The sequence below is a fragment of the Chiloscyllium punctatum genome, chromosome 26 (assembly GCF_047496795.1).
Source record: "Chiloscyllium punctatum isolate Juve2018m chromosome 26, sChiPun1.3, whole genome shotgun sequence".
In the NCBI taxonomy this organism is placed as follows: Eukaryota; Metazoa; Chordata; class Chondrichthyes; order Orectolobiformes; family Hemiscylliidae; genus Chiloscyllium; species Chiloscyllium punctatum.
Genome location: NC_092764.1, coordinates 54,362,136 through 54,389,533, shown reverse-complemented (window position 1 = coordinate 54,389,533; position 27,398 = coordinate 54,362,136). Strand labels below are relative to the sequence as shown.

The 27,398-nt window shown below is 42.1% G+C and overlaps 2 protein-coding genes across 4 annotated transcripts in view; one reads left to right on the top strand and one right to left on the bottom strand.

The window, feature by feature from the left end:
- tmem170a (transmembrane protein 170A) lies at positions 1-12,209 on the bottom strand. The gene is made up of 3 exons (XM_072547430.1): positions 11,897-12,209; positions 5,291-5,458; positions 1-3,126 (listed from the first exon to the last, which is right to left on the bottom strand). The coding sequence occupies exons 1-3, from the start codon at positions 12,009-12,011 to the stop codon at positions 2,996-2,998; spliced, it is 414 nt and encodes a 137-aa protein (XP_072403531.1). The 5' UTR covers positions 12,012-12,209; the 3' UTR covers positions 1-2,995.
- A 220-nt stretch (positions 12,210-12,429) lies between these two features.
- cfdp1 (craniofacial development protein 1) overlaps positions 12,430-27,398 on the top strand; it is a 199,086-nt gene continuing 184,117 nt past the window's right edge. The window contains exons 1-3 of one of the 3 annotated variants that reach the window (XM_072547429.1): positions 12,430-12,811; positions 19,464-19,584; positions 20,533-20,725. In XM_072547429.1, the coding sequence (XP_072403530.1) occupies positions 12,751-12,811; positions 19,464-19,584; positions 20,533-20,725 (375 nt within the window). In that variant the 5' untranslated portion in view covers positions 12,430-12,750. The remainder of the gene's footprint in view (positions 12,812-19,463; positions 19,585-20,532; positions 20,726-27,398) is intronic. The other 2 variants (XM_072547428.1, XM_072547427.1) reach the window with 2 other exon arrangements.

Sequence of the window (27,398 nt, the reverse complement as noted above, 5' to 3'; positions counted from 1 at the left end):
TTTTTGTATAAATATATTTACCAGCAAATGTCACCAAAATTAGCCATGTAAGTAGAAAAATAAAAATTGATTTTCCCATGTTGACAATATAAATTTCAAAACAGACATTTGATCATTACACAGCAGTAAAAACCCATAATAAAATGCTTAGATTCACATTGTTAATATGCTTAAAAAGGAGAATTCAAATTTAATCACCCTTATTTTGATTTTACCAGAACAACTCATTTAGGAAGAGAAGTTACTGGTTAGAGGTTTCCACTACATATATTTGAGTGTTATGTAAAAAAAGGTACAATTAACTCAAGTGAACAGGACTTACAATGAATGCACGTGACAATGATTAGTTACTAAATGTTTGCTAATGTGGTTTAAACTTGAGACCAACACCAAAATTAACATGCAAACTTACTTCAAACAGTCTATATTAGACACTAGATAAATGACTAAGTACAGCATTGCAGATTTTTCTATTCTATCTGGTACTCTGGTCATAACACCACTTCAGTATGCATTACATTGCAAGCAAATCTGAGATGATTAAACACAAATGAATGTGGAAATACTCCTCTTTGAGATATACAGAATGAGGAAGTGGAAGTATAACAGGAAATGGAACCTTTCTGATCAAGTGTTCCATTGTCTATCAGCAGGGCTAATGCTTGATGGCAAGTCAACAAGTATGGTCAGGTTTTGTTACATAAGTGGTTTTGTTAACATTAGTCTGGACTTTCATCTATTTTCCCACAAAAATCACAAATCAGAAGTGCACTCACTGGATAGGTTTAGATACCAAAAACGCTTTTTATTAAAGAGGAAGCAATCCCCCACTCCAAATGGAAATTTTAATAAACTAGATCAGCACAAAGTCTGGAAGAAAGCAACAGAAGTAGTGAGTGCGCTGAAGGGGAACAAGATGCAAGTCAGGAAGTAAAATGAGAGAGATAATGGAAGAATCAAATGATCGATAAAAGAGGAATAAAAGAATTGTGTGTAGGGTAAATAGTGACAGTGGGAAAGTAAAAATAAAACTCTGGCAGAATCTAGTCAAGAAAATTTGGGCTCTTCACCTCCACAACACTCACTGTATCCTAGGTAAGATGAAAGAAAGCAACTTCTTAATGCCATTTTATCACTGACATCTAGAATCCCTAAATGCATTAGTCAAATTAGAGTCTTCCTTTCACTTAGGAGTTTTACCTCCTTAGGATGGTGGATATCAGGAAAGATGTGATTAAAGTGCCAATACATAACCGAACACTTCCTCGTTAAGCCTATAGTCCAGAGCCTCATCAGCTGCACAGCCATTGTAAGTTAAAATGTAGCCCATTCACTATTGTTAGACTATTTACAACAGTTAAATATTATTCCCTGGTAATTATATTACCAGGAAATAGAAACAATAGTTGAAACTATTAGAATATTACAACTTGGAGATGCTTATTCAGATGTCCAACGTCAAGCTAATAGGGCACCATGTAGGCAACAATACTAAATGATTGGTACGTTTTGCCAAAATGGAAATAATGCCAAAAATGGAGAAATCTGAACAAATGTTAAACAGGTTAGAGGGCTGCTTTTCTCTATTTTAAACTAGATCCATTAAACAGTTGCAAACAGTCCTAAACAAGCAAAATTAAGTGCTAACTTTAGTTGGCCGAACATGTAAATGAGATTCTCTCAAAAGTGTACAATTATCCAAAATGGTTAATTTTAATAGAAAAAAAATTAAAACAGTTGGCACATCTGAACTGTGTATGTGCACAGTAAGTGCTGCATTTAAAACACAAGCTGACAGCAAATGCTAGCCATTAAAAATAATTCCTTTCCAAGTTTCGATTCAAAATGAAAAGCAGTGCACACACTGTCTTCATTAATATTGCACCTCATTTCTAGAGTCATGCCCTATTTTCAACTTGTGCGCCAGAGTAATTAGCTTAGCTTGGCATGTGGATGACATTCATGTTCATTGGCTCAGCAAAAATACTTGCAGCAGCAAATTTACATAGAGATAACCACACTTATTTGATATTTTTGAAGCAGCCAGAATGTATTACTACAGAAATGTAAGGCTGCTCTAGGGGTGGAGTTTTGGATTTAAACTGCGACTAAAAATAAACCCAACACCTTCTGTTTTCCCAGCAATATACATGTGATAGAATGATTGTAGGAAAAAAATTAAATCAGAAATGGGAAATGAAGAATAGGATACATTTGCCAATGTGTGTTGATTGCACAACAAGGGCTGGAAATGATCATGAACTACATTAGTGTTGGAATGATGGTTTTTCATAGTCACTGTCAAACAATTATTCCTAAAAAGGAAGTTTTGAAATTACCTGTAAATAGCAAATTATATAAAAAAGAAATGCTCAAAATAGAGTCCACATATTGTTGTGTAGTAGAGCTTGTTCACTTTGTTGAAGCTATTAGCTGCAATACTTCAGTTCTTTTGCGTATACACTTAAGTTGCCGAACCTTTGGTAACCTTCAAATGGAAGGGTCTAGTTTGCCTTTACGTAATTACCCCACTGCTTAAATATTGAAATATGGCAGGTGAATCAAAATACAATTTCCATATTGCAAATGAAAAGTTTAACGTTCTATTCTTACAATAAATATGCATACACTAATAGCCTTCGGACTAAAAATGTCATGTACAGTTGAAACATGTGCAAAAAAATGACATTTAAAGATATGCAAATGGACCATGACTTCTTTTGGCTTTAAGTTTTGTTTTTACAATGAACAAATCTCAGCACTCAAGATATTCAATAAAAAAAGTTAGTGCACATGTCCTTTGTTCAAGCTTGGCAATCCACAACATTCACGCTGTTGCCAATTTCTGTTATTTGAGCAGCAAATGATTGGCATGAACCTTGGTTTGGATTCCACAGGAGTATAGGTGCAACCTATATGCAGTCACAAGGTGGAGAAAGTTAGGAGACTGAGGCTTGTGCCCCCAGGTCCTCTTGGATGAGGAGAACACCTTCTGCTATAAAGTTGCTAAAATCCGCAGAAAGGCTATTGCAACAATGAAAAACACCTGTCCGACTCCCAGAACCAGAGCTTCAAGGGGCACCATTTGCTTTGTTGCAGCTCTGTAGACACCAGCAATAGCTGCACCTGCAAAACAGTTGAGTGGCTTGTCACTTGGCAATGATACATTTAACATTCAGATCCAAGCAGCAACATTACTAAGTAGATCTGATGACACAAGCCAAACAAAGTTTCAACCTCAGCAAATTTGGTCAATGAAAGTAAATTACACTTGTATCGTACATTAAACAGAAAGATGTCACAGATCCACAGAAGGTCTAAGTACCTCAGTACACTGTTTCTATTTTCTCCCCATACCCTTTGATCACTTTAGCTTTATACACTTAAATATTAAGGTCCTGGGTAATGTTGCTGAACAAAGAGACCCCTGCATGCAGGTTCATTGTTCCTTGGAAGTAGAGTTTTCAGGTAGACAGGATAGTTTGTAGACTTACTTTATTGGTCAGTGTTTTGAGTATAGGAGTTGAGATGTCATGTTGTGGCTGTACAGGACATTGGTTAGGCTACTTTTGGAATACTGTGTTCAATTGTGGTCTCCCTGCTATAGGAAGCATGTAAAACTTGAAAAGGGTTCAGAAAAGATTTACATGGATGTGGCAGTTGTGGGTATGGTTGTCGAGCTAGAATGCAGATTTGAAGATGTTTCATCCCCTGCCTAGGTGACATCTTCAGTGCTTTGGAGCCTCCTCTGAAGTGCTGTACTGTGCCTTCTGAAATTTGGTTCTGTTACTGTTGCTTCCAGTTACCGGTTCCAGTCTTTCATTGTACTGGCCAGTATATTGGGTCCAGGTCAATGTGCTTGCTGATAGAGTCCATGGATGAGTGCCATGCTTCTAGAAATTCTCTGGCTGTCCTTTGTTTAGCTTGTCCTATGATCATTGTGTTGTCCCAATCGAATTTGTGGTCCCTGTCATCCAAGTGTATGGCTACTAGGGACAGCTGGTCATGGCTAGTTGATGTTTGGGGATGCAGATTGTTAGTGGTCTGCCTGTTTGCCCTATATAGTATTTCAGGCAGTCTTTGCACAGAATCTGGTGCAAGACTCTCATAATACACTATGGGTATCGGGTCTTTGGTCTGGGCAAGTTGCTGTCTGAGCGTGGCTGTCAGTTCAGAGTTTTTTTTAAAATACAAGGTAGCGTGGCTAGTGAGTTAGATCATGGCATCTCCTCGTCATATTGCTTGTCTGTTGGACATCTGCAGATGAAGTTGTGGGGAGATCTGTTCTTGGTGAAGGTGTTGCAGTGTGTTGTAGCCATTTTGAACAGGGTCCTAATACAGCTTAGTGTGTGTTTGGTTGGTTGCTGTTGTAATTCAGAACCTGGTTAGTGTGTGTTGCTTTCCCATACATTTTTGGTGCATTCACCGTTCTGTGTTCTTTGGAATGGGAGATGATTGTTGGTTTCCCCCTCTTATAAATATGATCCCTGTAAGTATGGTGTTGATGATCTGGTATGTGTTCTCTATTTCTGTTCTCTTAAATGATAAAGAAAAGTGTCATCTATGTATCTGATTCCAGAAGATGCTACAGTGACACTATTTGCATGGATGGATATTCCATCACAATCCCAACTTGTATAAATGGTTGACAGGCTATAAAAAAAAAGGAGTCAGATGGATAGTACATGACAAACATCTCAGACCTTGAACCGGTTCCGAGAAGCATAATATTTGTTTGGCTGGTCTCATCAAGAGTCTGGTGATTTGCAGAATATGGATTGGTGGTGGTGTTGGAGTTAGGTCATTGATTGCCAAGACAAAGCAGTTAGAGACACTCGTGTCACTTGTCATTCATTAGCCCAAACAAAAATGTAGTCCAGTACTTGCAGTATGCAGACTGGATTGTTTTCATAATCTTGTTAGTTGGCAATGGAACTGATCAATTAGCAAACATCAGTAGTGTGATTTTATGTTGGAGGGAAAACCATTGATGAAACAGCTGAAGATAGTCAGGCCTTGGATACTTTATTGACTAGTTCCTTCAGGCACACTAAGGCTCGGATGACCAAACTTCAACACCACCACCAAGGAAATCTGTGCTAGTTAGGATTCCAAACAGGAGAGTTTCCCCAGAAACCCCACTGAGTTCAGTTCTCTCAGTTCTTAATTATTCTGCCTTGATGTTAAATACCTTGAACCGACCTGGCCATTTGGAAACTTTAGAATAGAAGAAACAAATATTAAGAAACCATTGTTAATTTATGAAATAAGTCAAGGTAAAAACTCTTACTGGTCAACACTGTTGCAGTGATTGGACCCAAGATTCCAGCCAGGATACCCAGAGACATGAATCGTCCATATTTGTGGCGCCTCAGCATTATAAATGCCAGTAATCCAGCAGGAACGTAGATAAAAACTGTGGACAGCAACGCCCAAAGGAACACTGCGTACCACATCTCTGCATTTCAAAAAAAAAGAAATAATTAGACCAAAGTCAAAAACCAGATTGGGAAAAAAAAGCAAACTTGATGCTGAGGAGAATCCATAGATCCTATTCAACAGTGTTGCGCCCTCTAGGAAGATAACATTCAGACCAAAAATAAAAATCTTAGTTCAAAAGGATAAATGCATAAGAAATAGTATGAGTAGGCGTTTGATCCATCGAGCCGGTTCAGTTGGCTTGTCCCTCAAGACTACTGCCCCACACTATCCCAAGTGACTTATTAGCTAAGCATGCGTCACTGGCTATCTTGAAATATACTAAATGACTGATGTGATGCCTCATCAGAGTACCATGCTAGAAACTAAGCTTCGCTATCTCTGGAAAATCCCTAGTAAACCTAGAATGTGTTTTTTGTCAACCTTGGTTTGTGTCATAAATAATCATTCTGTTAAGTACAAAAATTCTAGCTAGAAGCAAACAATTGTGAGTGGTCAAAATATAATTATTAAAAAGGAGTTCCTTCAAACCCCTCCCACATACATACAAAAATGATTGGTCTTGTGAGTGGAAGAGAATAAAATGCTGGGAAGTAGTGTGCAATGGAGGAGTTCCTTTGGTTTCTCAATTCTTCCATTTCTTCACAGGAAGCAACAGCAAGTGTGTCTTAAAGTTTCAACTTATTGGTTAAAAATCAAGAGCTTGAAGTAACTGCTGGGAGAAAATAAACTTCCACAGATTTTAGGTATTTAATTAGCATGAGTGAGCACAAGAACTGGTCACAAATTCACAAACTAAATCAACAAATTGGTGTTGGACAGATTTTAGTAGGTCTGGCAATATCGGTTGAGAAAGAAAGCAGCCTGACATACTCTCCTCCAGAATTGAACTTAAAACATTAACTTGTTCTTCTTGCCATAAATGCTGCCAGACCCATTGAGTTTCTCCAACATTTTCTTTTTTTCTTCATATCAACAGCATTCACAAATTGTTTTGCTATAGCTGATCACCTCTTACTTGGTAAAAAGGGCCCAGAGCTGAACCATTGCTTCTTGTATCTTCCTCCACTGCTGACAAAGCAGCAGTGTGAACACAATTTGTAGCAAGTTTCAGTAACTTTTTAAAAAAAAAAGTACAATAATTCCTCAGTCTGTTGTTGGAAAACAGTCTTTTTAACCATATCAGTTCACGATTAAAATTAAAGTAAATAGAGGAGGTCTTAACCCTGTGAATCTACAGATCTCTAGGGTAGAGAAATCACAGATTCTCAGAATTTCTTCTTGCTTCAGTACCAAATAATCAACCCCTTTTTCAGTGTGGCTCTGTTCTATGTGCCCAACAAGCTCATGCTGGACTGTCACTGACATGCAAAAGCATTAGTTTGAGCACTGCATGTTCTACATTGAATTGAGCAAATATTTAAAGGCTAACTATTGACTGATGCAAATACATCTTAATGCAAAGAGCTGATCTGGACTTTAAAACTCAAAAGATAAAAGCTAAGCAGATAAATGAGCTTTTGGAAAATAAGTGAGGGTGGGACAGGGGGGCAAGCCTTAATTTAAGGAGGTGGGGCTGGTGGTAGCACAGAATCGACTGATACCAAAGTCTGACTTGCCAGGTTTCCCTCCCCAACTTTTCCAGATGAAATTCAATTTGTCATTTTTCTGCCCATGTGACCAGTCCATTAATGTATAGATTCTCTTATTCATGACCATACAACCAGATTTTAGAAAAGTGCTTAATTATATTCCCTATTTGTTGTTAACTGGCAAGAAACATTAATGCCATGTGTGCAAAACAATGACAACTAATCAGAAAGAACACCAAGCAACTTTGATTAGGTTCTATGTCATTGCCATCACTGTATCCATCATTATCATCTTTGGGGACTAACATTGAACAGAAACTGAACTGGAAAAGCCATTAAATACTGGCGCTACAATAGCAAATCAGAGGCTAAGAATTCTGTAACTGTCTGCAAGGCCTCTCTATCACACACAAATTACAAGTGATGGAATACTTTCCATTTACTTGGATGAATACAGCTCCATCTATATTCAGAAACCATCCAAACAAAGCAGTTCAATTGAATTTATGATGGGTAGGATGCCAGTCAATAGTCACTCCCTTCACTACTAATGCACAATGGCAGCTGTGTGTACCCATCTACAAAGGTGCACTGAAACAGCTCATTAAGACTCCCCAGACAGTACCAATCTAATTCATGACCACTGTCACTTAGAAGAGCAAGGGCAGCAGTACATTGGGAACACCACCTGCAAATTCTCCTTTAAGCCATACACTACCCTGATTTGTAAATCTATTGCAATCCCTCACTATTTTTGGGTCAAATTCCTAGCACTCCTGCCCTCACAGGAGTCATAGTCACTCAGACAGTGCAAAGGATTACAGTAGTTTTAAAGGCAAATCACCATCCTATCTCCAGGAGATTTAGGGATGGCAATAAATATTAGCCTCGCCACTAAACCTACATCCAAGGAATGAAAAAGAAGCCCTAGCATGCCTGATAGTTTTCCCCCCAAATGCCATTGATACCCACTGATTGGAGAAAGGAAGACAGTGGTGGTTGTCAGATCAGTTGTCTTAACCCCAAGTTACCAGGCCAAGAGTTCCTCCAGGTGGATTTTTAAGACATGTTATGGCATACCTCAAACAGGTGGAACTTGCTGAACCACTGATCATCAACATCCTGGGGACTACCATGGTCAAGAAATTGACCTGCAAATGCCATGTAAAAACTGGGGCTAGAACTGGAGGCAGAGTTTGGGAAATCTGTGGCAATTAACTTGTGCTCTGGATTTCCCAATTCAGTGTACAGTATAGCAAGAACTTTCAGAGGTGAGAGGACACTTTCCACTGGCCTGGAAGAATGCAGCTCCAACAATACTCAAGGCTTGACACTATCCAAGACAAAAGCAATCCACCACCCTCAAATTTCACTCCCTCCACCATGGATGCAGAGTCATGGTGTGTACTTTTATAAAGACACAAACTCAAAGCTCCTGAGTTAGCACATTCCAAATAAACCTTTGTTACATAGAAGGACAATTAACCATCACCTGAAATTCCCATCCAAGGCACACACCACTCTGACTTGGAATTATATTGCAATTCATTCCCTGTCATTTAGTTAAAACTTCTGGAACTCCATGACTATCAACACTACAGCAGATAGATTGCAGTCATTCAATAAAGTAGCTCGCCATTGCCTTTTCAAGGGCAATTAGAGATAGGCAGCCAACGGCCTTGCCAGTGACACACAAATCCATTGGAAATGAATGGTTGTGTGTAACATTTACACACAAGTTGACATGTATATGGATATTCACTGAAAAACTGAACTGAATTGTGACCTGGTTGCAGATCCTTATTTTGTGCACTTGTTATTGTGCAAATGTCAAAATTGCCAGACTATTGTAAGCTGACTGATAGAATTTCACCAGACTGTAGATATCATAATCAAAAGTTTATCATTGTCATGAGTTTTTCAGATGAGACACCATCTTAGCTACACAGTCCATGTGGTGCAACTAGCAATGCCACTATGTTAAGTAGGATGAATCAGGATGTTTTTTCTAACAAAGAAATGATTATGCATTGCCAAATCAGGATGGTGTCAAGATTTGCAAAGTAACTTGGAGCTGGTGCTAATTTTCCTCTCAGACCCACTGCCCTTCTAAACAGGAAGGTAAAGGCCATGGGCTTGAAGGTGCAGGTATTTAGGCAAGTTTCTGCAGTACATCTTGACAGGGCATACTGCAGTTATGTATGTATGTGCAGTGGGACGGCAGTGTCGAAAAAGATGGATGGGCTGTTTGGCCAAGATAACATTGGAGTTCCATCGCTTGGGGCAGGTGGGGAATATTTCAGCACATTCTTGATTGGTGCATAGTAGATGGGGGCAAGGCTTTGTAGAAACCAGTTGCAAGTACTCAATACAAAATACCCAGTTAAACTGCTCTTGTAGCTATGATATTTAAATAGCTGTTCCTGATAAGTTTCTGGCCAATGGTAACCTCTTGATATTGATGTTTGTAACACTACTATTGAACACTGAAGAGACAGTCATCACCTGGCACTTACATGGCACAAGTGCCACTTCTTACTAATCAGGTGCACATGGGCACAGTGTGTTGACTGAGGAATTCCAAATAGAACCAAACAAACACTTTGCATGATCAGTGATTATCCCCACTTCTGGGCTTGTGATAGGAGGATGGTCATTGATTACTGAGGAACTTCTACAGTAATGTCCTGAAAATGAGATGATTGGTCTCTAACAACCCAATCATCTTTCTTGCGTTATGCACAAAAGCAAGCATTGAAGAATTACCCCAATATTTATGGCATGCATTTTACTCTAGCTTCTTGGTGCACCAGACTCAAATGCAGCCAGACAGAAAAGTTACAGGCATCCACAGCAAGATTTAAAACAAAACACAGAACCTAATAAAATCTTGAAGAGTATTGGGAAATGTTTATTGATTGCACAGCTAATGACCCCAAATAGACACAGTTACTGGCTGGGTTAAACTTGTTCCATACTGTGGACAGGACATCCTGGACATTTTTTTTACTTTGTGGTTCGGACGTTAGCCACATAAGTTGCACTGCAATAATTTGGCAAGAGGTCTATTGAGTTTTAGAGCACATCTTCAGTGCTAGCCATGCTTGTAGTAGATCTCAACAAGCTCATTTGATTGTGGGTTCAAGTGTGACAATATTTCTCTCTTCAATTCTTGGAACACAAATCTAGGCTGACTCTCCACTTCACCGCTGAGGAATTGTTACACTGTTGAGGTACCCATCTTTCAAATGGGCAGTTAAACCAAAGCCTGTCAGGGTTGTGGTGGCAGAAACCTCATAACATTTAAAGTAGTATTTAGACATGCACTTGCAATGCCAAGGTAAACAAGACTACTGGCCAAATGCTGGAAAAGAGAATTGGAATATGCTGATTATTTTTGATTAGCACAGACATAATGGGACAAAAAAGGTTTTTTCCTCTGCTGTAAATCTCTTACTCTAAAAGCACCAGTCACCTCAATTAAACAAGCAAGAACTCTTGATGCTATTTCAAAGCACTGCAGACATGTTAACCCCCAATGTTCTAGGTAATATTTACCCCACAAAACATTTTAAAAAACGTGGACACTCTTACATTGTATGTTGGAGGAGCATGCTGCATTTTCCTACCTCAAAAAATATTTCGTTAGTTTTAGGCACTTTGCTTTTCCGAGAGCTTCTGGTATCCCAATTTTTTTTTAAAAAGAAAACATTACAGGCTGGATTTTGCCCTGGCTCAATCTTTCATGCATTCAGTGCACTCAGCCTTAAATGATAATAACACTGATGCCACAATATAAAATTACAGAGGGGGCGATATGCAAATAAATAGATATGTTGGAACACTATGATCTGTAAAAATAGTGAGTAGCAGGAAGTTGAGGGGCGTGGGGACGGGGTACAAATAACTAAAACGTGACATTAGTATAGGACCAATTAAAAAGAACAAATTTTAAAAGGGTTATCCGAAACTTGTTTGGATCTACACTGACAGGCAAATAAATAGTAGAACATCGCTTATACAATCCTATTCAAAAGGGGCATATTCCGACTTTGAGAAGGTTAATCTGGTAGCGAAAACTCGAGTCGTCGAGGTGTCAAATTATCTAAATGCAGCACAGGTTCCGTACCTCAGCGGTCAGTGATACCTCTTAAAGACTCCAAAAAGGGTGTGAAAGACAAAGCGCAAAATACACGGAAACGAACTTTAGATTTCCTGAATAAAAACCGAAAGAACTGCGGATGCTGGAAGTCAGGGGTAAGAAAATTACTGCAAGAGCTCAGCAGGTCTAGCAGCATCTCAGAATAGTTCTGAGGAAGGGTCACTGCATCCGAAAAATTAACTGATTTCTCTCTAATAGACGCTGCCAGACCCTGCTGAGCTTTTCTAGCAATTTCTCTTTGCGTTTCTGGACCCCGTTGCTCGTTTACGTTCATTTCAATGGCAACGAGTCATCACGAAAGCTCTCAAACTGAACACTTTCAAAGCATCCCCCCTGCCCAGACCAATAATATAGCCGATACTTGAGCGAAAGCGGCGACGTTGGGGCGGGGGGGAGAAAGAGAAAGGGCAGAATAGAAAACACAAAACGGGCGTCCATTATAGACATTGACCCAGGGGAATGTGCGGAAACGAACTGCAACTCCCGTGGGGCCGCCGTGTACCTTGGAGCCACCCGAACAGATCGGGGGCTGGCATCGGGATACTGCACTCTCCTGACCGGCTACAGTCAGACTGATAGACCTCCCCCCCCCCCCCCCCGTCGTGGAGGCGGTAGCGAGGAAGCGGCAATATCAGTGCGGCCACCTTCCTTCCCTCCACCCGTCCGACCATCCAGCCGTCCCTGGGGAGCCGCCTACACTCACCGGAGAAATGGCATAAAGATGCGGTGACGTTTCCAGAGCAGGTCGTGTTGCCGACCCGGGGGACTAGGCCCAGGCTCAGGATCTGATGCACCGTCAAGCCGCCGCCGAATGGCATGGCTCAGCCATCAACGCAGTGCCGACCATCTACTACGACGGGAAGCCCGGATCCGCCGTCATTAACATCATCATCATCATCATCATCGCCGCCGCCACCATCACAACGAACCGAGTGGGCGGAGACACCGCCTGATCGACACTCCTCTTCGCCATTTAGAGACGGCGCCTCGACACCCGCCCGCACACCTGCCCAGAGGGCAAAGCCAATCAGAATACGGCACAGACCGTCTCCGCCCTCTCCACACACGCCAGCTGGAAAACCAATACAATGGAGCAAAACATGACCACGTGGGGAATCACAGCCAATCGTTGCCAAGTAGTGACAGGTGGTCCAACACCCAATTCGACGTCATTGTGATTGACGTGCAGTTTGACCAATAATACCTCACTGTATCACAAACGGGAGAAGGCTGGTGGAACTGAAAATGGATTACCTTGGCCATGGATTGATGATCGGCTGATTCGGCACGCATTCTATTTCAAATATTCTCGTGATAAATGTGTTATGACCTGCGCCTGTCTCCTTTGTGAGATGTTGCAGGTCTTCTTTTTCCCTCTCTGAAGTATGTGATGCTCCGGAAGTACTGAGGTACACTGACGGTTGTGTTGAATGTGTCGCAGCGAAGCGGTGACTGGAGCCGGAGCCGTCGCCGTCGCCGTCGCCGCCGTGTTTGACTGGGAACTCGAGCGTGCCTGGAGGCCGGGCATCGAGAACCTGTTGGCCCCGGCTGGAAACAATGTCCGATTCCGAATCTGAGAATTACTCGTCGGAGGAGGACGAGGATTACGAGCCTTCAGGTGATCGTGGGTCTTTGCTGTCGGCTGCTGTCAGTTCACTCGTTGCTGCCTGTAGTTAGAGAGCTGTGAGGGTGAAACCTGTCCCCCCACACACAGATCCCAGTAACAGACAGATACACACTCACACCCCAGGAACACACACAAACACACGTACCCCAGAAACACATACACGCAGACATAGGTCCCAGGAACAGACACAGACACATGCACCCGAGTAACACACATACACGCTTGCAGACTCCAGTAACAAATACACGTATATATGTGCATGCGGACTCCAGTAACCTGCACGTGCACACACACAGATGCTGGTAACATACACACAGGCACACACCCCACTAAGGTGCACACACCTACACAGACCCCAGTAACACACGTTCACACACGCAGACCCTAGTAACACACACTCACACAGACGCCAGTAATGTGCACACACATGCAGACCCCCCAGTAACATGCACTTGCAGACCCCAGTAATGCGCTTGCTTGCACACACACAGATCCCAGTAACTAAAGCGAGCACAGACTCCCAATAACACACTGGCTCGGATGTAACTCCCAACTCACTGCATTCCAATTCAAACTTGAGGAGTGTCTTTTTTTCGAAATGTCCTCTCCTCTCTTTGCAGTTTTGATCTGCTGGTTGAGATATTTGAATTGCTGTTGTTTCAAACAGAACTGCTCCAGTTTATGAAGTTCTGACCGTATGATGTTCTGATCCTGGATCCTGGATCCTGGATCCTGGACACACAGTCCAACAGGGGAGGCCTCTGGCCCTTCATAACTGTGCCTGCCAGTCGACACCGTTCCCCTTGCTCATCCAACTTTCCAGCGCATAGACTGTAATTTACAGAGTTGGGAACTAAACGGTTTCATTTAAACACGGTAAGAGTTGAGCACATGCCACCCTTTTTTCAAGCAGCGGGGTCCACAGTCAGGTCACCCTCTTTAGATGAATAGTTTGAACACAAATGTTGATAGTGCAGTGGAGAATTTAAAAGGTAATACAGTGTGGAACAAAGCAAAGAGAGGCAATCAAAATATTATTAGCAAGGACAACCCACGTATTCTAAAAACACAAAGAACAAGAGTATAATGAGGGTGAAAATAGGGCTAATAAGAGTCCAAAAAATTTATGGGGAGGTGCTGCACCCCAGAAGGAAATACCAGTAAAACCTGGAATGATGTATACAGGTCCCACCTGTTTGTATACCTTGTAGTGCTCCATAGAAGCAATGCATATTCCTGTTTTACTTTCCTTCTGGTTCTTAATGGATTCTTTGAGTTTGTTTTAACTGTAGGAGGAAATTGTGGCTAAGGATAATTGATAATTGCATAGTGGCATGGTCACTAATCCAGCGCTCATAATCCAGCATGGAAAAACACAGCAGGTCAGGCAACATCTGAGGAGTAGGAGAACCAACGTTGCTTGATGAAGGGCTTATGCCCGAAAAGTCGACTCTCCTTCTCCTCAGATACTGCCTGACCTGCTGTGCTTTTAGCACCACACTTTTCGATTCTTGACTCTCCAGCATCTGCAGTCCTCACTTTCTCCTTATGATCCAGCGCTCCAGGTAAGGCTGTGGGGACTGGTTCAAATGACACTGGGCATGTTTGCTGATTGCACAATATTCATCATCTTCTGTGACTCTTCAGATATCAAAGCAGTCTCTACTTAAATGCAGAGTTTAGATTAGAGTGCTGCTGGAAAAGCACAGCAGTTCAGACAGCATCCGATGAGCAGTAAAATCAACGTTTCGGGTAAAAGCCCTTCATCAGGAATACGGGCAGAGTGCCTGAAGGATGGAAAGATAAATGAGAGGAGGGTGGGGAGAAAGTAGCATAGAGTACAATAGGTGAGTGGGGAAGGGGATGAAGGTGATAGGTGGAAAGGAAGATAGGCAGGTAGGACAAGTCATGGGGACAGTGCTGAGCTGGAAGTTTGGAGCTGGGGTGAAGTGGGGGGGAGGGGAAATGAGGAAACTGTTGAAGTCCACATTGATGCCCTGGGGTTGAAGTGTTCCAAGGCGGAAGATGAGGTGTTCTTCCTACAGGCGTCTGGTGGTGAGGGAGCGGTGGTGAAGGAGGCCCAGGACCTCCAATTCCTTGCCTGAGTGGGAGGGAGGAGTTGAAATGTTGGGTCACAGGGCGGTGTAGTTGATTGGTGCAGGTGTCCCGGAGATGTTCCCTAAAGCACCCTGCTAGGAGGCATCCAGTCTCCCCAATGTAGAGGAGACCGCATCGGGAGCAATGGATACAATAAATGATATTGGTGGGTGTGCAGGTAAAATTTTGATGGATGTGGAAGGCTCCTTTGGGGCCTTAGATGGAGGTGAGGGAGGAGGTATGGGCGCAGGTTTTGCAATTCCTGTGGTGGCAGGGGAAGGTGCCAGGATGGGAGTTTGCATGGTTGGGGGCGTGGACCTGACCAGGTAGTCACGAAAGGAACGGCCTTTGCTGAAAGGGGTGAGGAGGGAAATATATCCCTGGTGGTGGGGTCCATTTGGAGGTGGTGGAAATGTTGGTGGATGATTTGGTTTATGCGAAGGTTGGTAGGGTGGAAGATGAGCACCGGGGGGGGGGGGGGGGGGGGGGTTCTGTCCTTGTTACGGTCGGAGGGGTGGGGTCTGAGGGCGGAGGTGCGGGATGTGGACGAGCTGCGTTGGAGGGCATCTTTAACCACGTGGGAAGGGAAATTGCGGTCTCTAAAGAAGGAGGCCATCTGGTGTGTTCTGTGGTGGAACTGGTCCTCCTGGGAGCAGATACGGCGGAGGAATTGGGAATACGGGATGGCATTTTTGCAGGAGGTAGGGTGGGAAGAGGTGTAATCCAGCAAGACCTCGACAATATCACGAGTGCCAGGCAATAATCACGTCCAAAAGGAAAGAAACAAGCCATTGCTCCTTGACATTCAATGGCATTACTGAATTTTGCACGAACAACATTCTGCTTATCGTTGAACTGAATTAATTGTATAAATACAATGATAACCAGGGCAGGTTAGAGGCTATGAGTACTGCAGTGAGTAACTCTTTTCCAAACTTCCATTGCTTGTCCACCATCCCAGGAGTGTGATGGATTCACCCCATTTGCCTGGAGGAGTGCAGCTCCTACAACACTCAAGAAGCTCAACACTTTGCAGGACAAAGTGTAGAATCATCGAGGCATACAGCACAGAAACACCAGACACTTGATCCGATTTATCCATGCTGACCAGACTTCCCAATCTGACTTAGTCCCATTTGCCAGCATTTGGCCCATATTCCAATAAGCCCTTCCTCTTCATATATGTATCCAGATATATTTTAAATGTTGTATTTGTACCTACCATCACTTCCTTTGGCAGCTTGTTCCATACACACACACCACCCTCTACGTGAAAAGGTAATCCCTCGGTTCCTTCTTAAATCTTTCCCTCCTCACTTTAGACCTATGCCCTCTAGTTTTAAACTTCCCCCATCCTACAAAAAAAAATCTTGGCTAATCACCCAATCCATGCCCCTTATGATTTTATGAACCTTTATAAGGTCATACCTTAGCCTTCGATGTCCTCAGGCAAAAAGCCCCAGCCTGTTCAGCCTCCCCCTATAACTCTCAAACCCTCCAATCCTGCCAACATCCATGTAAATCTTTTCTGCACCCTCTCAAGATTAACATCCTTCCTATGGAAGGGCACCTTGAATTGTATGCAATATTCTAAACAGGCACCACCTCCACAAACATTCATTCCGTCCACCACCAACACTCAGTACACACTGCTGCTACTACGTACAAGATGTACTGCAGCACTTTCTAAACCACAACTGTCCAGAAGGACATGGGTGGTGAATACATCGGAATGCCACCACCTACAAGTTTCTATCGAGCCATTCACCGTCCTGGCTTGGAAATATATTGCCATTCCTCCAGTATCGATTTTTCAAAATCATGGCACTCTTTCCCTTTTGCGTGATGGGTATGCCTACATCACAGACTGCAAAGGTTCGAAAAAGCAGTTCAGCATTACCTTCAATGACAGCTAGGGATGGGCAAAGCATTGTTGACCCAGCCAGTTGGTGGCACTGCTCATGATGAATTTTTTAATAACACTGGTATCTATTTCGCAATGCATAAAATTGCTTAATATATCTTGCCCACAAAAGCAGAACAAATCTAACCCAGTCAGGTACCACTTATTAGTCCATTCTAGATCAGCAGCAAAGTGATGGATGTTATCATTAACAGTGATATTTAACAATAATTTATGCTTATGCCCAGTTTTGGTTCCACTGGGGCAGTTTGACTGTGGGTCCCAGAATACTTTTGTCTTAATATGGACTAAAGAACTGAATTTAAGTGGTGAGTTGACAGGTTCTGCCTCTGCTATCAATGTATCATTTGTCTAAGTGTCATAAAGTGAAGTTGGTAGAAATTAGGGGTGGGAGAGGAAACTTTCCTATTGGTTAGCATCGCATCATGTCCTCAGCCTTGCCTTTGTCAGCTGCTTTTTCAACAATCATCCCTCTATAATTACATCAGGAGTAGGCAACTTTGATTATATGGTGTTCATCCATTTACAAATCCTCAGGTAATGAAGTGTGTTCTGGACAGCATTCAGCTTTGAGTTGTCTGTACATAGTAACAGGAGCAGGCCATTCAGCCTCTCATATCTACTCTATCATTCAATAAGTTCATGGCTGATTTGTGGCCTAACTCCATATGTCTCCTTTGGGCTCATATCCCTTGTTAGGCTTGCTTAATAAAAATTTTTCTATCTCAGATTTAAAATTAATAATTAAATTCTCAACAACCACCATTTGAGGAAGAGAGATCCAGACCTACACTATTCCTTGCATGTGGAAGTGTTTTCTAACATCTCTCCTGAATGGCTTGGCCCTCATTCTTAGATTATGCCCTCGGTTCTAGAATCTTCAAACTGTAGAAATAGTTTGTCTTTATCTACTATGTCTTTGCCTGTTAATATCCTGAAGACCTCGATTAAATTACCCCTTAGCCTTCTAAATTCTATAGAATAAAGGCCTAAATTATCTAATCTCTCCTCAAAATTAAGTCTAGGTAGCATTCTTGTAAATCTGCATTGAACTCCTTCCAGGACCAAAAAAGGTCCTTCTTAAGGTGTGGTGCCCAGATCTGCTCTCAGTACTCTAAATGGGCTCTAACTAGGCGGTATAATGTCTGCATTCCTATACTCCAGCCCTTTAGATATGGAGGCCAGCATTCACTTTGCCGTCTTGACTATTTTCTGCACCTGTTTGTGGCATTTTAAAGAGCAATGCACCTAAGTTCCCAAATCTTATTGGACATCCACTGTATTTAACTTTGTGTCGTCTTAAAAAGATACCCTTATTCTATCCTTTTTCAGAACAAAGTGGATAACCTTGCGCTTGCTTATATTAAAATCGAACTGCCACAGCTTTATTTTCTGACCTCCTGTGAAAGTTCCAGAGGCAGTGGGATCCAGAGACACCTTGAAAGAATACAGTTTCTAAATTGCGGCCAAACCTGTTTCTTACCCGCCCGCCACTGATAATCTTGCCCATAATAATTGGGACTCCCAGGGACTAACACAGAGAGCACCATCAACTCCCCTGGCTATCATGATCCCTTCTACTATCATATTCTTTGTCACTCTTCGCTACTTACAGCTTCTTGTCTGTTGGATAAGGCAAATGTTGAGGTTTCTCCCACACTGCACCTGTCATAAACCATCATTATCAATATTTCAGTCAGGAAATTGGAAAGGAGGGAACATGTATAAAGGTCACCTGATTTGAATTTATAGAAGTCCATAAAGAATAGACATTAATAAGGTCATTCCCCTTTATTGAGATGTGAAGTAGAGAATCCATACAGTGTGCGAGCATTCCACTCAGCCCATCAAGTCCACACTGACCCTCCAAATAGCATCCCACCCAGTCCCACACCATCCCTGTAACCCTGCATTTACCATGGCTAATCCACCTAGCCTGCATATCCCTGGACACTGAGCAATTTAGCATGGCCTAAACCCAAGTACCTGGAAGTCATTCCTCTCGCTGCCTTCTTCAAACATTTCTTTTTCTGAGGTTGTTCATCTTCAGCTAAATTATCTTCTTTCACAAGGTCTAGCCTAACCTACACATAACACCTAACTTACACATTTTCGGACTGTGGGAGGAATTCGGAGCGTATGGAGAAGACCCATGCAGACACCAGCAGAATGTGCATATTCCACACACACAGTTGTTTGAGGGTGGAATTGAACCTGGGTCATGGTGTTGCGAGATAGCACTGCTTACAGCTGAGCCACAGCGTCGTCCAAAGTCCTGATTGAAGTTTCTTGAAATACAGTAATCCATGTGTATAATGGGATTTTAAGTCATTCTTTGTCGTTGATAGCTGTAGTTAAGATGAATGCCCTCAGTCTTTACCCAATATGGCAGTTATTCAGGATTAACCAACACCTCGCAACTGGTGGAGATTGCACTGACAAACGTTCTCCTAATGATAACTTATAACAATTTCAATATATAAGAAGCATGTCAATCTACAGTACATTGCCACATTTTCCAAATAAAATGGTAAGTTTGCTGTGGCTGTATCTAATGTTGGTTTTATGATATCCATTGGGTAATTACAAAAAGAATAAGTGTGAAGCCTCCTTGTTTTTCAGCAGATGAAGATTACAGTGAAGATGATGTCAATGACTTAGTGAAAGAAGATAATTTAGATGAAGATGAACGACTCCAAAAAAAGAAATGTTTGAAGAAGGCAGGAAGAGGAACGACTTCCAGGTAATTGGGTTTAGTATTATGCCACAGCAAATTGGGCAAAGCCTTCAGGTACTGATGATGATGTTATCTCCCTTTTTAAAAACCCATTTGGAATTTTCTGACTAGCTTCGAGTGGGTTTGCTCACCATCACCAACAGTGGCAATGCCAGCGGGTCCTTCCACTCTCCAGTTCCCTTTCTAAACATGTCTCTTTCGTTTAGAACTTGCTATCTGCAACATCTGTCTCTTTAGTCACCAAGCTTTTCCAATGCTCTTTTCCAATTCCTCCATAGTGTGATCTCTCTACCTGCTTTTACAAAATGTCTCTGAATATTATGATTCATAAAAGGTTGGAGTTCACGTGCACCACTTTATGAGCCTGTATATCACTTCTTAACTTCTCCATTTGTTGTCATTAAACCTAGATTCTGAGCTTTCTTGCTAATTTTTAATGTAATATACAACTTCTGAACTCCCCCCTTCGCGTATTTACCTATGCCGTGTCCCTTCTCTGATTGTCTTCGTTCTCCCTACCTCTGACTGCCCTCTTAGCCTGAAGAGGGTATGCAACGTCTTCCAATCTTTGTCTCCCATGAGCTCTTTTCATTACCTCCTGCTTAGTATATACCACACCGCTTGTAGCCCAACGTACCTTATTTTCTGCTGTGACATCCTTCTGTTAGCAATGTTCCTCTCTTAGTATTGCCTACAAAGGCAACTCTTGCACCCAATTTGTCATCCTCCAATTTGGTGAGCTGTGCATCCCCTTACTCTGCAGCCTGTGTTTAATCTTGGAGCATTCAAGAACTGAGTACATAAATCAATTATGATAAAATTGAGAATGAAAAGTAATATCTGAGCTTTGCACTTTCATTGAATTTAGCCAACTTTGTATAGAAACCCCAAAAGAGATTTCATGTGAAACAGAGCTGTAGTTCCAGTCTTAACTTCCAGGCTCTTGTTTGACAGGAAAAGAAAACAAGAGGGAATGTGTTTGCAGCGTGATGATGTGGGAGGAGGAGAGGCTGATGAGCTTGCTGAAACAACAGTAGACAACGATTTGAAAGAGAAGAAGAAAGCAGATGATCTCTGGGCCAGCTTTTTGAGTGATGTCGGTCACAAGCCTAAACCTGTTACCACCACTCCAACTTCTAGCAACGAGGTAATAACAAACAGAGCTATGTCATAAAACTCAGAATAAACGTAATCAATTGGGACAGGATGTATGTTTATGGCATAGAAGAAAATATTGAAAATGTTTCAGCTTTGAATTTGTTTTTTTTTTGGTTGAAGATCTGCATAATAACCTGATTGGCTTTGCAAATATTTATGGCTTGTGTTTATACTATGTCTTTAATAGAATAAAATATTCCAAGTCACTTCGTGAACATATTGAGATAAAAATTGACAGAGTGTAAAAAATGCACTAGCACTGATGATCAAATTTTTAGCCTAAAACTTAGTATTTTTTGAAGCGTATTAAAGAATTCCAGAGCTCTGGGCATAGGTGGTTGAAGGTTACCAATGGTAATTGAAAGGAAGTGTGCGATGCTTGGATGAATCTAAATTTGCCCAAATTAGTGCTGGGTCTGAAGCAGGCTGCAGGGCTGAAAAGGGATGAAGCTGTAGAGGATGTGAACATGGGGACAAAAATTATAACACAGAAATGCCCAGAAACAAATTTGTCCAAATTAGTGTTCTGGGTCTGGAGGAGGTTGGTGGGTAAACAGAAATTATTTTAATTTAGGATGTCAGTGAAGAGGCTCTGAAAGCTTTTTGGGTTAATGGTGAATAGAAGATAGGAAGGTAGCCTGAATAGTATTGATACAGTCAAGATGAGCCCACAAAAGGATGACGCTTTCAAAAACAGATGACCTGAATTAGGGCTGGAGACAGATGATGATATCAAGACAGGAGTAGGTAGTCTTGGAGAGGCTGTGGACTCAGATATTCAAGGTAACAAACAATGCTGATGTTTCAAACAGTCCCACTCTGTCTGCCTTATTGACGATATTGGAGGGGGTTGGGGTGGCAGGTGGGTTGAGTGTGAAACAGGTAGCTGGCAATTAGAATATAGGAATAGGCCATTCAAGACTCTGTGTTCTTTTTAAAGGCCCAGCTTCTACATCCTTTATATTGCTCTCTTTGGTTCCACAATACTCCAATATCATAACAATTGGATTATTGTGTATGCTGCAACTGAAATAATTGGATCTTATTTGGTTATTGAGCAGTCATATCTCTCAAAGTCAATCTGCTGCTGGTTTCCATTTTGGGATCTCAAGAATTGAGCTTTGTAATTTTGGCAAAGGTTTTAAACTTTTGAGGTGGGGTGGAGAACTTTTGAACATAGAGGTTTGAAGCTGAAGTCAGGCGAAATATTTTTGGCCCTGCAGTGACTGAGTTCAGTGTTGTTGGTGCCACAGTATTTGCTGGGATTTCATCATCCATGTAAATGCAAACTGAACGAAGGGATTTTGATAAATTTCAGAACAAAGTCACAGCAGATCAAAGCATCATCTTAATCTGTCAAACTGCCAGTGTTTCGAAATGGTCATTCTACTGCTACAAGTTTTAAAAGGGAGAAACAGTTTATTCTAACATTATTATACAAGATTGAAACTGATCTTGAAATTGTTATGGTAATTTATAGAGTCATACAGCATGAAAACAAAACCTTCAGTCCAAATTGGCCATGCCAGTTAAGTTTCCCAAACTTACTAGTCCCACTTACCTACATTTGGCCCATATCTCTCTAAATCTTTCCTATTCATGCATCAATCCAATTACCTTTTAAATGTTATAACTGGATGTAGGTTTGCTCGCTGAGCTGGAAGGTTCATTTCCAGATGTTGCGTCACCCTACTCGGTAACATCTTCAGTGGGCCTCCAGGCAAAGCACTGTATATGATTCCTGCTTCCTATTTATATGTTTGGGTTTCTTTGGGTTGGTGATGTCATTTCCTGTCCTTTTTTCTCTTGGGTGTGGTAGATGGGGTCTAACTCGATGTGTTTGTTGATAGAGTCCTTCCTCATCTGTATGTAAGAATACTAGTGATCGAGGATCATGTCGTTTCATGGCTGGTTGATGTTCATGTATCCTGGTGTCTAATTTTCTGCCTGTTTGTCCAATGTAGTGTTTGTTGCAGTATTTTGTAAATGACATTAGTTTTGCTTATTGCCTGTATAAGGTCTTTCAAGTTCATTAGCTGCTGTTTTAGTGTGTTGGTGGGTTTGTGGGCTACTATGATGCCAAGGAGTCTGAGTAGTCTGGCAATCATTTCTGAGGTGTCTTTAATGTAGGGAAGAGTGGCTAGGGTTTCTGGACATGTTTTGCCTATTTGTTTGGGTTTGTTGCTGAGAATTCGGCAGACTGTGTTCATTGGGTACCCATTCTTTTTGAATACACAGTATAGGTGATTTTCCTTTACTCTGCATAGTTCCTATGTGCTCCAGTGTGTGTTGGCTCGTTCAAATAATGTTCTGATGCAGCTTCTTTTGTGGATGTTGGGATGATTGCTTCTGTAGTTCAATATTTGGTTCGTATGTTTTGTTTTCCTGTAGACGCTGGTTTGAAGTTCCCCATTGGCTGTTCGCTCTACTGCGACATCTAGGAATGGCAGTTTGTTGCTGTTTCCCCCTCTTTAGTGAATTTTGTGCCAGTAAGGGTATTATTGAAGCAATCATCCCAACATCCATAAACGATGCTGCATTAGAACGTTATTTCAGTGAGCCAACACACACTGGAGCACAGAGGAACTACGCAGAGCAGAAGAAAATCACCTATACCATGTATTCAAAAAGAATGGGTACCCAGTGAACACAGTCCACCGATTCCTCAGCAACAAATCCAAACAAGCAGACAAAACACGTCCAGAAACCCTAGGTACTCTCTCCTACATCAAAGACATCTCAGAAATGACTGCTAGAGTACTTGGCATCATGGTGGCCCACAAACCCGGCAACACACTAAAACAGCAGCTAATGAACTTGAAAGACTCTATACAGACAACAAGCAAAACTAATTTCATTTACAAAATACCATGCAAGCACAAACACTACGTTGGACAACAGGCAGAAAACTAGCCACCAGGCTACATGAACATTAACTAGCCACAAAACGACATGACCCTCTCTCACTAGTATCCTTACATACAGATAAGAAAGGACACCACTTCACCTGGGACAACACATCCATCCTAGGACAAGCCAAACAGAGATACACATGAGAATCCTTAGAAGCATGGCATTCCAACCAGAACTCTATCAACAAAACATCGAGTTAGACCCCATCTACCACCCCCTGAGGGGGGGGGGTGGTGAAAAGAACAGGAAATGACATCACTGCAGGAAATATCATCACCAACCCAAAGAAACGCAAACATATAAATAGAAAGCCAGAATCAACAGCAGTGCTTCACCCACTGAGGCCCACTGAAGATGTTACCTAGTAGGGTGATTTAAATATCTGGAAATGAACCTTCCAGCTCAGTGAGCAAGCCTAAATCCAGAACCTCAACCTGAGCTACAAATGTTATAACTGTACCTGCATCCACCACATCCTCTGGCAGTTCATTCCACAAACGAACCACCCTATGTGTGAAAACACCCTATGTGTTGCCCCTCCGGTCCCTTTTAAGTCTTTCTCCTCACACCCCTACCCGAGGGAAAAGACCTTTGCTGTTCACATTATCCATTCCCTTCGAGATTTTATAAGGTCACCTTTCAATCACCTACCTCCGGTGAAAAAAGTCCCAACCTATCCAGCCTCTCCCTGTAACTCAAAGCCTCTAGTCTGGGCAACATCCTTGTGAATTGTTTCTGATCCTGCTCCAATTTATTAATATCTTTCCTATAGTAGGACAACCAGATCTGTATACAGTACTTCAGAATAGACTTCACTACTTGCCTTCCCACCTATTTTTGTGCCATCTACAAATTTGGCAGTACATTCAATTCCTTTTTAACGGTTATATCTACATTGGAAATAATTGCGGCCCCAGCACTGATGCCTGTGGCACTCTAGTAGTTACATGTTGCCATCCTGAAAATACTCCCCCATTCCAAATGTCTGTCCTCTGAGTTAGCCTGTCTTCTAACGATGCTAATAAACTACTCCACCATGGGCTGTTAGCATATTGAATTGCCTAATGTGTGTTTTTGTTTTTAATATTTGTATATCCACTCGAGTATAATTACCCAAATAGCTGCCCTGTAATGCTGCCATATTCTTAACTCTCCAGTCCTGGCAACATCCTTGTAAATCTTTCCTGAACCCTCTCCAATTTAGTAATATCTTCCCTCTAACAGGGCGACCAGAATGGTCAGCAGTACAACAGAAGTAGCCTCACCAACATCCTGTTGGACTTGAACATGACATCTCAATTAGTCAATTAGATTAGATTGCTTACAGAGTGGAAACAGGCCCTTCGGCCCAACAAGTCCACACCGACCCGCCACCCACCCATACCCCTACATCTACCCCTTACCTAACACTACGGGCAATTTAGCATGGCCAATTCACCTGACCTGCACATCTTTGGAGTGTGGGAGGAAACCGGAGCACCCGGAGGAAACCCACGCAGACACTGGGAGAATGTGCAAACTCCACACACAGTCGCCTGAGGCGGGAATTGAACCCGGGTCTCTGGCACTGTGAGGCAGCAGTGCTAACCACTGTGCCACCGTGCTGCCCAATGGTCTGAGCAATGAAGGCAAGTGTGCTAAATGCCTACTTAACAACTCTGCCTACCTGTGATGCAACTCTTAAATAACTATATACCTGAACCCTTAGGTCTCCCTGTTTGACAACAGTACAGAGAGCCCTACCATGAATTGCACTTGTTCATTTTACCAAAATGTAACACCTCACATTTATCCAAATTTGAGACCATTTGCTAAATCTCAGCCCAATTGATTCCGACCTGTTTGTAATTTTAGATATCCTTCTTCACTGTCCACTATACCATCAACTTTAGTGTCATTGGCAAAATTAGTAACCATGCCTCCTAAATTCTCATCCAAATTGTTTATGTAAATAACAAACAACAGCACACCTAGCACTGAGCCCTGTGCAACACTGTTGGTCTCAGGTGTCCTGTCCAATAAACAACCCTCCATCACCTCTGTCTCCTACCTTCGAGCCAATTTTGTATCTAATTGGTAAGCTCTCCCTGAATCCATATGATCTAACTTTACTAACCAGTCTACCATGTTGAACCTTCTCAAAGTCTTACTAAAGTCCATGTAGACAACATCTGCCACTCTGTCCTCATCTATCCTTTTGGCCATACCATCAAAAACCTCAAGTAAAGTTTGTGAAAATAATTTCCCACTCATGAAGCCATGCTGACTACCTCTAATCAGTCCATGTCTCTCCTCATGCATGTAAATCCTTCCTCTCAGAATCCCCTTCAACAACTTACCCACAACTTATCTGAGAAGAATATCTGTCTGTAATGCTGTGCAATTCTAAATAGTAAAAATCTTGATACCTGGAGGTAGAATAATTCATTTGTTTTTTTTTTCCTCTGTGTTTTCTTTGTTTGATCAGAGGCAGCATACTGGCTGATGGGTGTCCATTTAAACAGCAATTTGAGTGGTCATTATTGGCCATTATCTTGTTTCTATTGAGATTAACACTGGATTCAAACTGGGTTACGTCAGTAGATAGTCACTGAAGAAATTTAGTACAAGAACACAAGAAACAGGAGCAGGAGTAGACTATATGCTGTAGACTAGAGTAGGTTCTGCTATTTAGCATGATCATGGCTCATCTCACACATACCCATCCACTCAATATCTATTGATGCTTTGAGAGACCAGAAAGCTGTCTGCTCCACTCTTAAATATATTGAATGATTGAGTATTAACAATGCTGTGGGATAGAGATTTGCAAAAATGAACAGATCTTTGGGTGAAGCAAGATATGCGTCCTAAATGGTATTCACTTATCCTGAATCTATGTTCTTTAGATAAAGTGCATAGCATTAAAGAACTTAAACATTGCTAAAGGAGATAAAACATCCAAACGTTTTGTCCTGCACTCATTAGAACTCAGACATAAGAAACAGATTTGTCAAAAAGGGGTGCCATGTTATATTGCTTGCGAAGAAGTATCTGATTGGTTGGCCATCATAGCCTGGAGATGCAGTGGGAACAGTTAGCTGCCAAGCTTAATTTTCAGAATCTATTGGCCTGGTCTGATTGGTCAGGGTGTTGCCATGGGAATGCAAAAATTGACTGCCTCCATGACCTCTTTTTAATGAAAAAAAATGCAATGTGTGTGTAAGATTCTTTTGCTGACATAAAACTGGGAGAAAGTGAGGACTACAGATCCTGGAGCTCAGACTCGAGACTGTAGTGCTGGAAAAACTGAGCAGGTCAGGCAGCATTCAAGGAGCTGGAGAATCGACATTTCGGGCATAAGCCCTTCATCAGGAATGAGGTTTGTGGGTCAGGGCTGAGAGATAAATAGGAGGGGTGTGGGGTTCGGAAGAAGGTAACTGGGAAAGCGATAAGTGGATGAAGGTGTGGGAGAAGGAGATAGGTCAGATGGGGGAGAGATGGACAGGTCTGGAGGGCGGCATCGAGTTGGAGGCTTGGGACTGAGATAATGTGGGGGGGAGGGGGCTGCGCACTGACCTCTACACTGCTGAAGCCAGACGCCAACTCGCAGTCACCTCCTACTGCCTCCTTGATCACAAGCTCACCTTCCATCACCAAACCATCATCTCCCAGACCATCCACAACCTCATCACCTCTGGAGATCTCCCATCGACAGCCTCCAACCTCATTGTCTGTGAATCCCGCACTGCCCGATACTACGTCCTTCC